Source organism: Eleutherodactylus coqui, chromosome 10 (assembly GCF_035609145.1).
Source record: "Eleutherodactylus coqui strain aEleCoq1 chromosome 10, aEleCoq1.hap1, whole genome shotgun sequence".
NCBI lineage: Eukaryota > Metazoa > Chordata > Amphibia > Anura > Eleutherodactylidae > Eleutherodactylus > Eleutherodactylus coqui.
In genome coordinates, this window is record NC_089846.1 from 95,589,477 (window position 1) to 95,601,865 (window position 12,389).

Sequence of the window (12,389 nt, forward strand, 5' to 3'; positions counted from 1 at the left end):
GGATTTTAAGGCCTCCTTCCCACGAACGGATTTACGCCGCGTAGTTTGCGGCGAAAATCCGCTGCGTTGCCCGCAGCTATTAGGTTCTATTGAACCTAATAGCTCAGGGCACACAGTGTGGAATTCCGCACCGTGAAATCTCCCGTCCTCACCCGCGGCATGCTCTATTTGCCACGGGTGTACGCGCTGACGGCTTCCATTGCAGTCAATGGAAGCCGTCCGTTCACGCTATCTCCCGCTGTAACACAGCGGAAGATAGCGTGAAAACGCTTTCCCGCCTACCGCTGCTGCGTCAAGTGACGCGGGCGTGTCATGTGACGCGGCGGCGGTGGGCGGGGAAGCGTCATGCGGGAGCGAAAACGCCGGATCCGCTGGTAAGTATTGGGTCTCTGGGGGGCGCCGTGTGCAGCCGGCCTAACTTTTCTCCTGCCCGCGGATCCGCACCCCATAGGGATGCATTGACCACCCGCAGATGGTCAATAAAAGTGATTTTTTTAAAAAATGGAGCATGAAAAAATCTGGACCATGCTCCATTTTCGTGCGGGTCTCCTGCAGGCTTCTATTGAAGCCTATGGAAGCCGTCCGTATCCGCGGGAGACCTAAAATAAGAATATGATGAGTAAGGGTAGAGCGCTCACTAGAAGGATACTGGAGAGTATAGTGGGTGGGTGGTCCTGATGTCCAAACGAATAGTCGTAGGTGCTGTAGACAATCTCATAAGAGAGAGCGGCTAGAGGAAAGCTCCGATCATTGGCATGAAGGAGAAAGACATAAATAGGATAAAGAGAAAAACCTCAGCGCTCACACCATAGAATAAATTAAACTAAAGAAAATGTACTGAAAAAAGTAAGGATGATGTCACTTACTTCGCGGAGGCGCCTTTAGGGTAGGCGCCTCCTGATCCCAGTAGACGTATCAAGAATGGCGTTCGCCAGCGGTGATAAACGGTGGTATACAAGTTACATGGTTTTAATAGAATAAAATAATATATAATACACAACGCGTTTCGGCCGCACGGCCTTTTTCAAGTGTACATAGTATGAACAGAAAATAAAACATTTATAATAATAAGAAATACCTTGTGATCTGTAGCAGATGGAGGTTAACAAGCTGCAGCGTCCATACCGGCATCTGTTGTGTCGGCGTCAGATGACGTGGCTGCACGCCGACACAACAGATGCCGGTATGGACGCTTATACTCACCTGCTCCGGATCTTCCCTTCACTGCGGCTTCATCTTCTCTCCGTCGCGGCCGGATCTTTGTCTTCGGGCCGGCGCATGCGCGCGGCACGCAACCGACGTGCCATGCACATCCGCCGGGCCGAAGAAAGAAGATCCGGCCGCGACGGAAAGAAGATGAAGCCGCGGCGAAGGGAAGATCCGGAGCATGCGAGAGGTGAGTTTATTCTTATTTTAAGCGGTCTTTTCCGCGGGGCAGGAGGGACCCGCTATGGATTCTCCATGGAGAATCCGTAGCGGGCCTGATTTTCCCCATGGACATGAGGCCTTAAAAACCCCTACAACAGAAGTAAGACTTACCGGCCTGAAGTTCCCAGGTTTATCTTTTGATCCCTTTTTGAATATCGACACCACATTGACTATGCGCCAATCCAGTGGAATAGACCCCATTACTTTAGTGTGCTTAAATCTAACAAACAAGGGTCTGTCTATCGCATTATTTAATTCTCTTAAAACCCTGGGGGGGGGGGGGGTGTATGCCATCCGGATCGGCCGTCAGATAGTGATGGGTCTAATAGTGGCGGTGTAGACAGATGACGTTCTGTTTTGCTGTCCTTCTTCGGCTCCAGATCTGCCGCTCTTTGATTGTGATGCTCCGGCTAATTAGTATATTGATTAATGGATATCCGAGACACTGGTGTAATTATCACATCCCCCCCACTGTCTCACCCCTCCTTGTAATTGGTTCCTGTGTGATGGCAACACTCCCTCATAGTCCGTGATAACACATTTACATCGCAAATTGGGTTGGGGGGTCTTCCAGTCTCCATGTTATGGAATCCTTTGCCCCACAAACTCCCTCCACTGTAATAATGGGGGTCTCCATGTATATCTCTCGGTGGAGGCAATTGTATATACGTCTACCTGGGAGGGGAAATCTGCAGTATTTGTGGAGCATTCTGAAAAGATGAGTCGCTGCGGGTTTATTACATAATGTCAGATCTCTTACCCAACTGTTTCTGTATATAAAACCAAATGGTGACTCCACCCTGTGATGTCAGGGCCGACGTGTGTGCAGTCCTATGTAACAGCACAGATAATAGAGTAGATAGATGTTCCCTGCCAGGGGTGCCAACCGTTCAGAAATTCCTGGAATGTCCGTAAAAATAGGGGACTTTTTTCCAACGTCCTTGAATTTTTATTTTAGGCTGCTGGTATGTGAGCAGGTTATGAGTGTAATTAGCATGTTACAGCGCACGGTAATGACATACCAGTATCTGACCTGCAGATATGTATTACCTATAATCTCTGTGGTTTTCTGATGTGTTTGTAAAAAATATTGTCTGTCCTTGGTTATTAGATAAGTTGTCCAGATAATTTAGGTGTGACATGCAGTCCTATGCAACACCACAGATAACCCACAGTGCTGAGTACAGACGATGTAGTAGGTGTGACCTGCAGTCCTATGTAACACCAGGGATAACACATTGTTACATCATGGCTATTGCCAGTTGACGAGCTCCACTCTGTTACATCAGTACCTATGTGTGATTGGTGGGGTGGTGCTGTGTGTGGGTGTCTCCCCCCTCAGGCTCCTCCTCCTCCCAGTATAACTTTCATCCCAGTTCAGCACTGTCACATTTTAGACCAGTACATAATGGTGCAGACACGGCAGAGACAGAAGCTGGCGCGGTTTGGGAGCACATTGTCATTATCCGGAGGGAAGGACCTGCGACGTCGCATATGGTAGGTGTACAGAGAGCCCTGCGCCATGTACAAGGGGGCACCCAGGGGCGATAAGACAGGACACAGACCTGAGGGCAAGAAATAGTCAGTGTGGTCAATTCAAAGGAAGGTCAGGGGCTTCGATGGTGTATGGAGGACAGGTGGTTCTATCCTCAGTAAAGGTTCGGGGGCTTTGGTGGTGTATGGAGGACAGGTGGCTCTATTACTAGTAGAGGATGGGAGGCTTTGATGGTGTATGGAGGAGAGGTGGTTCAATCAGTAGAGGATGGGAGGCTTTGATGGTGTATGGAGGAGAGGTGGTTCAATCAGTAGAGGATGGGAGGCTTTGGTGGTCTATTTAGGACAAGTGGCTGTATTACTAGTAGAGGATGAGAGGCTTTGGTGGTGTATGGAGGACAGGTGGTTCTATCCACAGTATAGGGTGAGAGGCTTTGGTGGTGTATGGAGGACAGGTGGTTCTATCCACAGTATAGGGTGAGAGGCTTTGGTGGTGTATGGAGGACAGGTGGTTCTATCCACAGTATAGGGTGAGAGGCTTTGGTGGTGTATGGCGGACAGGTGGTTCTATCAGAAGAGGATGGGAGGCTTCAGTTGTCTATTTAGGACAGGTGGCTCTATTACTAGTAGAGGATCGGAGGCTTTAATGGTGTATGGAGGACATGTGGTTCTATTCTTAGTAAAGGTTGGGAGGCTTTTGTGGTGTATGGAGGACAGGTGGCTCTATCAGTATAGGGTGGGAGGCTTTGGTAGTGTATGGAGGAAAGGTGGTTCTATCCTCAGTATAGGGTGGGAGACTTTGGTGTATGGAGGACAGGTGGTTCTATTTCTAAAGGATGGAAGGTTTCAGTGGTCTATTTAGGACAGGTGGCTCTATTACTAGTAGAGGATGGAAGGCTTTGGTGGTGTATAGAGGACATGTGGTTCTATCCTCAATACAGGTTGGGAGGCTTTGGTGGTGTATGGAGGACAGGTGGTTTAATCCTCAGTATAGGGTGGGAGGGTTTGGTGGTGTATGGAGGACAGGTGGTTCAGTCCTCAGTAAAGGTTGGGATGCTTTGGTTGTGTATGGAGGACAGGTGGTTCAGTCCTCAGTAAAGGTTGGGATGCTTTGGTTGTGTATGGAGGACAGGTGGTTCAGTCCTCAGTAAAGGTTGGGATGCTTTGGTTGTGTATGGAGGACAGGTGGTTCAGTCCTCAGTAAAGGTTGGGATGCTTTGGTTGTGTATGGAGGACAGGTGGTTCAGTCCTCAGTAAAGGTTGGGATGCTTTGGTTGTGTATGGAGGACAGGTGGTTCAGTCCTCAGTAAAGGTTGGGATGCTTTGGTTGTGTATGGAGGACAGGTGGTTCAGTCCTCAGTAAAGGTTGGGATGCTTTGGTTGTGTATGGAGGACAGGTGGTTCAGTCCTCAGTAAAGGTTGGGATGCTTTGGTTGTGTATGGAGGACAGGTGGTTCAGTCCTCAGTAAAGGTTGGGATGCTTTGGTTGTGTATGGAGGACAGGTGGTTCAGTCCTCAGTAAAGGTTGGGATGCTTTGGTTGTGTATGGAGGACAGGTGGTTCAGTCCTCAGTAAAGGTTGGGATGCTTTGGTTGTGTATGGAGGACAGGTGGTTCAGTCCTCAGTAAAGGTTGGGATGCTTTGGTTGTGTATGGAGGACAGGTGGTTCAGTCCTCAGTAAAGGTTGGGATGCTTTGGTTGTGTATGGAGGACAGGTGGTTCAGTCCTCAGTAAAGGTTGGGATGCTTTGGTTGTGTATGGAGGACAGGTGGTTCAGTCCTCAGTAAAGGTTGGGATGCTTTGGTTGTGTATGGAGGACAGGTGGTTCAGTCCTCAGTAAAGGTTGGGATGCTTTGGTTGTGTATGGAGGATAGGTGGTTCTATCCTCAGTAAAGGTTGGGATGCTTTGGTTGTGTATGGAGGATAGGTGGTTCTATCCTCAGTGAAGGTTGGGATGCTTTGGTTGTGTATGGAGGATAGGTGGTTCTATCCTCAGTAAAGGTTGGGAGGCTTTGGTGGTGTATGGAGGAAAGGTGGTTCTATTTTCAGTTAAGGGTGGGAGGCTCTTGTGTGGTGTATGGAGGACAGGTGGTTCAGTCCTCAGTAAAGGTTGGGATGCTTTGGTTGTGTATGGAGGACAGGTGGTTCAGTCCTCAGTAAAGGTTGGGATGCTTTGGTTGTGTATGGAGGACAGGTGGTTCAGTCCTCAGTAAAGGTTGGGATGCTTTGGTTGTGTATGGAGGACAGGTGGTTCAGTCCTCAGTAAAGGTTGGGATGCTTTGGTTGTGTATGGAGGATAGGTGGTTCTATCCTCAGTAAAGGTTGGGAGGCTTTGGTGGTGTATGGAGGACAGGTGGTTCTATCAGTAAAGGGTAGGAGGTTTCAGTGCTCCATTTAACACAGATGGCTCTATTGCTAGTAGAGGATGGGAGGCTTTGGTGGTGTATGGAGGACAGATGGTTCTATCCTCAGTACAGGGTGGGAGGCTCTGGTGGTGTATGCAGGACAGGTGATTCTATCAGTTGAGGATGGGAGAGGCTTCAGTGGTCTATTTAGGATAGGTGGCTCTATTACTAGTAGAGGATGGGAGGCTTTGGTGTATGGAGGACAGGTGGTTCTATACTCAGTATAGGGTGGGAGGCTTTGGTGGTGTTTGGAGGACAGGTGGTTCTATCAGTACTGTATAGGGTGGGAGGCTTTGGTAGTCTATTGATGACAGGTAGTTCTATCCTCAGTAAAGGTTGGGAGGCTTTGGTGGTGTATGAAGGGCAGGTGGTTCTATCCTTAGTAAAGGGTGGAAGGCTTTGGTGGTGTATGGAGGATAGGTAGTTCTATCCTCAGTAAAGGGTGGGGGGCTTTGGTGGTGTATAGAGGAGAGGCGGTTCTATCAGTAGAGGATGGGAGGCTTCAGCGGTCTATTTAGGACAGATGGCTCTATTACTAGTAGAGGATGGAAGGCTTTGGTGGTGTATGGAGGACAGGTGGTTCTATTTTCAGTAAAGGGTGGGATGATCTGGCGTGGTGTATGGAGGACAGGTGGTTCAATCCTCCAGTAAAGGTTTGGATGCTTTGGTTGTGTATGGAGGATAAGTGGTTCTATCCTCAGTAAAGGTTGGGAGGTTTTGGTGGTGTATGGAGGACAGGTGGCTCTATCCTCAGTAAAGGGTGGGAGGCTTTGGTGTATGGGAGGATAGGTGGTTCTATCCTCATTATAGGGTGGGAGGCTTTGGTGGTGTATGGAGGAGAGGCGGTTCTATCAGTAGAGGATGGGAGGCTTCAGTGGTCTATTTAGCGCTGGGTGCAGACTGTTTATAATGCCAACCCACTCCCAATATGGAGGCTACTGAGGGTCCTGCTTCCATGAGATCGGAGTGGTGAATGCACTGCGCATCGTCTGGTCACTGGCGCTCATGTGATAGTTTGTAATGTAAATGCCCCCAAGTACAGATGAGGAAGCCCCGCCTCTACCCTTCATATAATGGTCATCAGGTCCAACTCCCTGCTTAGTGCAGAATCTCTAAATCATCCCAGACAGATATCTGTCCACCCTTTTTTGAACACTTCCATTAAAGGAGAACTTCCCACCTCCCGTGGTAACCTGTTCCCCTCATTGATCCCCTCACTGTCTAATATCTAATCTGTGTCTCCTCCCTTTCAGTTTCATCTCATTGCTTCTGGTCTTTCCTTGTGCAAATGAGAATAGGGCTGATCCCTCTTTACTGTGACAGCCCTTCAGATATTTGTAGACAGCTACCCTTCATTCATTGCCAATAGGAAGTAGATGGATGAGGAAGGTGATACCCAGTGATAAGGAAATAGCAGCTCTGTAACAGTGACCCAAATACCTCACCTATTATATAATGTGTGTTGTTATAGGTACAGTCACTGGAAAAACCACTTGTGACGATATAATGGCCAGTTTCTGATGACTATCGCTTAGGACACTGTTGGGTGTGGGCATTGGTCCTCGTTTGAAAACTGTGGGGTGTGGGCATTCATCCATAACAGGACACTATGGGGTGTGGGCACTGGGCCTTAGTTGGATGCCGTGGAGACGTGGGCACTGGGCCTTAGTTGGATGCCGTGGAGACGTGGGCACTGGGCCTTAGTTGGATGCCGTGGAGACGTGGGCACTGGGCCTTAGTTGGATGCCGTGGAGACGTGGGCACTGGGCCTTAGTTGGATGCCGTGGAGACGTGGGCACTGGGCCTTAGTTGGATGACCTCAATAGAGGCCGCCCGCACGGATTCTGAGGTAAAATAGAGCACGCTGCAATTTTTTTCACCTCGTGAAACACGCAGTTCGTATCTGTGAGTGTGGAGGAAAAATTGAAAGTGCATGCCTTTCAATGCTTACGTTTTACCGTGGAAAGTCCATGTGGGCACCGATCATGGAATCTGCAATTCAAATCCAGTCGTGTGGGCACGGGTCCCTAGTGTTGGATGGGGTGGGCACTGGTCCTTATTTGGAATTTATTGCTCAGGACACTATGGAATGGTGACACTGGTCCTTAGTTGGGTGCCGTGGGTGTGGGCACTGGTCCTTACTTGGGCATTGTTTGGCATGGTCTCTCAGCTGCACCCTGGCATGAACATTGGACATGTATCAGACCTTCAAGAGTGTCAGCTCTTGAGTCGTCTTTGGGTATAATATCCAGGTGACTATTACTGGGTGCTGCTGTCACTTTCAGGGATGACCCGTTAATAGATCTTCTGTCTAAACAACTGCACGAGTGCTGACGTCACCGTTAAGGTTGTTGGCGCTCGTGCAGAGCGTTTAGACAGACAGACTTTGCTGCTGGAACGCTGGGTTCTCACTGGCTTCTCAATGGCTTCTCTTCCATGTGGGCACTTACATGGAAAGAGCCAGCGATAGCTTTTTGCTGTCTGAAAGTCAGTGGTAATCACTTGCGAACGAATAGTTAGTGGGCTTTTTTGGACGAATTCTACGTGATCGTTCCGTGGAAATGGCGCATTAGGCATCGTGTAACCTGTGCCCCCAAAGTCAGCAGACCACTAGGTGACCAGAAGGGAGAGTATATTGTGGGCCCCGGGGGGCTGGGATGATGGGATTGATGCATTTGTGTGGATACGATGAGATTAGATGCAGTGGACAGTTCCTGCAGCAGGGGTTGATGCGTGATCTAACTATGCCCTCAGTCCTGGCTGCACGTCTTCCAGGTACGTCTGGCGTATAAATCTGGTGTAGACGGAATCTGCCACCTCTGATAATGCAGCGCTGAGTACAGACTGTTGCTAATGCCACTCCATTCTCTTTTGGAGGCTACTGGAGGTCCCGCTTCCATGAGGGGTCAGTGCCCCACGTGTCGTCTGGTCACTGGTGCTTGTGTGTTAGGGGTTTGTAAGGTAATGCCCCCATTACAGAGGAGGAAGACCGCCTCCAGGTGTTGACTATAGGAAGTGCATGGATAAGGAAGGTCATACCGAGTTCTGAGGAAATACCCGCTGTGTAACAGTGACCCACATACCTTCCCTATTACATAACGTTTGGTGTTATATGTACAGTCACTGGAAAACACACTTGGAGTGACGATGTAATGGTTCATTTTTGGAGACTATCACTTTGCATCCCAGTGGGGAGTGGGCACTGGTGCATAGTTGGGCACTATGGGGTGTGGGCATTCGTCCATAACTGGGCACTGGGGGTTCTGGGCACTGGTCCTCGGTGGGGCATTGTTTCACTAGTGACTATTACTGAATGCTGCTATACACTGATACATTGTGTGAGATCTTGAGATTAGATTGTGAGCTCCTGGGGTCAGGGATGATGGGAGTGATAGGCAATATAGATTGTGAGCTCCTGGGGTCAGGGATGATGGGAGTGATGCATTGTGTGCGATTAGATTGTGAGCTCTTGGGGTTGGAGTATCTGTGTTCCCTGTCTGGCTTCTCTTGCTGATCTGAATGAGGTTTCTGTATTGTGTATTTTCGGCCGCTCCCTATCGCCTCGGGGTAGGATTCCACCTCTGTATAGTCCTGGCAGGTTCACATGAATCTTTCACATTGCTGGCTTTGGTCTCCCCACCCCGAGCCTGAGTCATTCTTCATATTGTGCCTCGCGCCTCCTTCCTGTCTCAGACACGATCTCCTCGCTCTCATGCACCCTCTTCTGGTCATATCTTCACGTTTTGTTCTCTCTAATGGAAGTTCTTCTTCCCAGGACCAAGCTGGTTGGCTGGAGGGACAAGGCCTTCAAGATGGCGAGCAACAATGTCAAGTCTGCGCACCCTCTTCTGGACCTGGAATTCCAGTGTAAGTGATGACCTTCCTGTGTAAATGTCAGCGGCTCTGTAGGGCCCTGCGCAGGTAGCGTTGGGAGGGCTCTGTAGGGCCCTGCGCAGGTGGCGTTGGGAGGGCTCTGTAGGGCCCTGCGCAGGTGGCGTTGGGAGGGCTCTGTAGGGCCCTGCGCAGGTGGCGTTGGGAGGGCTCTGTAGGGCCCTGCGCAGGTGGCGTTGGGAGGGCTCTGTAGGGCCCTGCGCAGGTGGCGTTGGGAGGGCACTGTAGGGCCCTGCGCAGGTGGCGTTGGGAGGGCACTGTAGGGCCCTGCGCAGGTGGCGTTGGGAGGGCTCTGTAGGGCCCTGCGCAGGTGGCGTTGGGAGGGCTCTGTAGGGCCCTGCGCAGGTGGCGTTGGGAGGGCTCTGTAGGGCCCTGCGCAGGTGGCGTTGGGAGGGCTCTGTAGGGCCCTGCGCAGGTGGCCCGTTTATATGTTGCATCTAGGGTCCTGGATAAAGCCCAGTATAGTTTGTGTATGATACATATAGCTGTGTGTATCGGGTGCTGTGATCAGCGTCATATAGGTTGTGTCTATACTGTATAAGTTATGTATGGAGTCATGCATTTACCTGTGTGCAGTATGCTGTATAGAGCCCAATATAGGTTGTGTATAAGGTGCTGTGTAGAGCCCACTTTAGATTGTATATATGATAATGCATATAGCTGGGTATAGGGTGTTGTATAGAGCCCACTGTAGCTATATGGGATGATGCCTACAGCTGTGGATAGGGTGTTGTATAGAGCCCACTGTAGCTATATGGGATGATGCCTACAGCTGTGGATAGGGTGTTGTATAGAGCCCACTGTAGCTATATGGGATGATGCCTACAGCTGTGGATAGGGTGTTGTATAGAGCCCACTGTAGCTATATGGGATGATGCCTATAACTGTGGATAAGATGTTGTATAGAGCCCACTATAGCTATGTAGGAGGATGCCTATAGCTGTAGATAGGGTGTTGTATAGAGCCCACTATAGCTGTATGGGAGGATGCCTGTAGCTGTGGATAGGATGTTGTATAAAGCCCACTATAGCTGTATGGGAGGATGCCTATAGCTGTGGATAGGGTTCTTGTATAGAGCCCACTATAGCTATATAAGAAGATGCCTATAGCTGTGGATAGGATATTGTATAGAGCCCACTATAGCTGTATGGGAAGATGCCTATAGCTGTGGATAGAGTGTTGTATAGAGCCCACTATAGCTGTATGGGAGGATGCCTATAGCTGTGGATAGGGTGTTGTATAGAGCCCACTATAGCTGTATGGGAAGATGCCTATAGCTGTGGATAGAGTTTTCTATGGATTGATGCATACACTACATTGTTTGTCCAGTGTGGTAGGTGATTTATTATGGATGATTACAGGGTGGAGCAGTTGATGGGATTGGCACATTGGGCAACACAGATACTGAGCAGATCTCTCTCATCTCTGCGTGGGGTGGACGGCAGAGGAGTCCCAGCATCTCATTATTTGTGTCCTTTCAGTGATTGGTAGATGGGATGTGCTGGTGTACAGCAGGCTGTACTTGTACTACCAGCTGTGTGAAGAATATGGGCAGAGCACAGGGCAGAAAGTGTTATCATGTGGGCATAGGCCGAGCAGGCCTGCACAAGGCCTCAGGAAAGTTTACTTTGTGTCCACAACTAGAAGGCAGGGACTCCATAAAGTCTTGAGAGAAGTGCATTGTGGGTAGGCTGGTTTCTGAGCTGGACATTCAGCATTGTGCCCCCGGAGTGCACAATTACTACCAGATGAGGTCGCACCTGCACAGTGCCCGCAGCCTGGAGGATGAGACGTCTCGGCGGGCTCAAGTTTCTGGCTCGTGTAGGTTAATGTGATTTATTTGGGAGGGTCCGCAGGCCTGATTGTTTTGTTCTGCTTCTCTATAGCTTTGGCGGCTCAAGAACTGAATATAAAACAGATGGAACTGGACTCTGCCACAGCCAAACTAGATCAACTGAGACGGGAACTGGAAAAGGAGAAGTCGCCCAGTATGCCCAGAAGAGTGGAGGTAAGGCAGACAGCTGAACCATCAGCCCTCGTATCAGGGGGCCCCTAGTCATGAGGCTGCAGCTACTCGGATCCCCACAGACGGATCAGCAGGAAACGTAACCACACAAGTGTCTAATCCATGATATTTCTCTCCGCAGGGCTCAGAAGCTTCCGCCCTTCAGAACTCCCACCCCACACTGTCACCATCCCTTACCCGCTGGTCCGTGCCATCTCAAAGCCCCTCTCTCACTCTGATGTCACCCCTGCACTCCAGCAGGTCCAGACAAGAGTCCTCCTTGGTGGCCCCAATGACTCCGACCCTGACCATAAATTCCCCTACCAGTGTGCCTTCCATAACCCTCAGCTCTTCCCCGAACTTTCCTCACAGGTCACTGTCTTATGATAATAGTGACCCCTATATGACTGCCCCTACCCGACCATCTTGGGGTCGACCCTCCTCACCTCGTCTCCAGTACTATGAGCGCCCCACATCGGCCTCAACCTCTCGCCTATCTTCCGGCTCCTATGATTACGGCTTTGCCCCCAGGTCAGTCTCACCCATCTCAGATGGACCTCCCATGGGCATGTACCAAGAATGGGCTCAACCGCAGAGACCCCCTCCAGCCTACGAGGCTCCTCTAGGATTCTCGCAGCCTCGCTACTCAGGTGATTATCCACATAGTGACTGTGGGGAAATATTTATAGAAGGATCGAAGATGATTGCTCATAACTGCTGTCAGGTGGAAGGGAGTTGTAGTAATTTACAAGATGTTGCCTGTGGTGTTGTAGTTATCTCAGTGATCAGGATGGTCAGGGGGTCTTTAGGGCGAGTATCTTAACAGAATTTTGTGCCGTTTGCTCCATCCCAGATGATGTCAGTTCTCTGCGCCGCCGCCCTCCTCAGCGCAGCTGGAATGAGTCTGACCTGGACACCATTTACGACAAGAAAAGCCTGCAAGAGAGTGAGTGAGGCTTTGATAGACGCTGAGACCCCTGCAGAATGTTCTCTCCATCTTACGTCTTTTGTATTTGCTTCTCGCAGGGTCTGATCGAGCGCCTATGGGAGGAGTCCCTGTTGTGAGGGCTTGGAGGGAGAGCAGCCTGGACCCCCCTGTGAAGAACAAGGTAAGGGAGGAAGCTCATACACTTTGGGCAGCGATGACCCAGCAGGAAAGGTGTAGG

General features: G+C 50.1%; 1 protein-coding gene across 2 annotated transcripts in view; it reads left to right on the plus strand.

Moving 5' to 3' along the window:
• Nucleotides 1-12,389, plus strand: part of PPP1R13L (protein phosphatase 1 regulatory subunit 13 like) — a 28,658-nt gene that overhangs the window by 7,931 nt on the left and 8,338 nt on the right. The window contains exons 1-6 of one of the 2 annotated variants that reach the window (XM_066581524.1): nucleotides 2,816-2,925; nucleotides 9,103-9,194; nucleotides 11,105-11,226; nucleotides 11,366-11,873; nucleotides 12,077-12,169; nucleotides 12,250-12,332. In XM_066581524.1, coding sequence (XP_066437621.1) covers nucleotides 2,837-2,925; nucleotides 9,103-9,194; nucleotides 11,105-11,226; nucleotides 11,366-11,873; nucleotides 12,077-12,169; nucleotides 12,250-12,332 — 987 coding nt within the window. In that variant the 5' untranslated portion in view covers nucleotides 2,816-2,836. Of the gene's footprint in view, nucleotides 1-2,815; nucleotides 2,926-9,102; nucleotides 9,195-11,104; nucleotides 11,227-11,365; nucleotides 11,874-12,076; nucleotides 12,170-12,249; nucleotides 12,333-12,389 lie in introns of those variants that run through there. The other variant, XM_066581525.1, reaches the window with a different exon arrangement.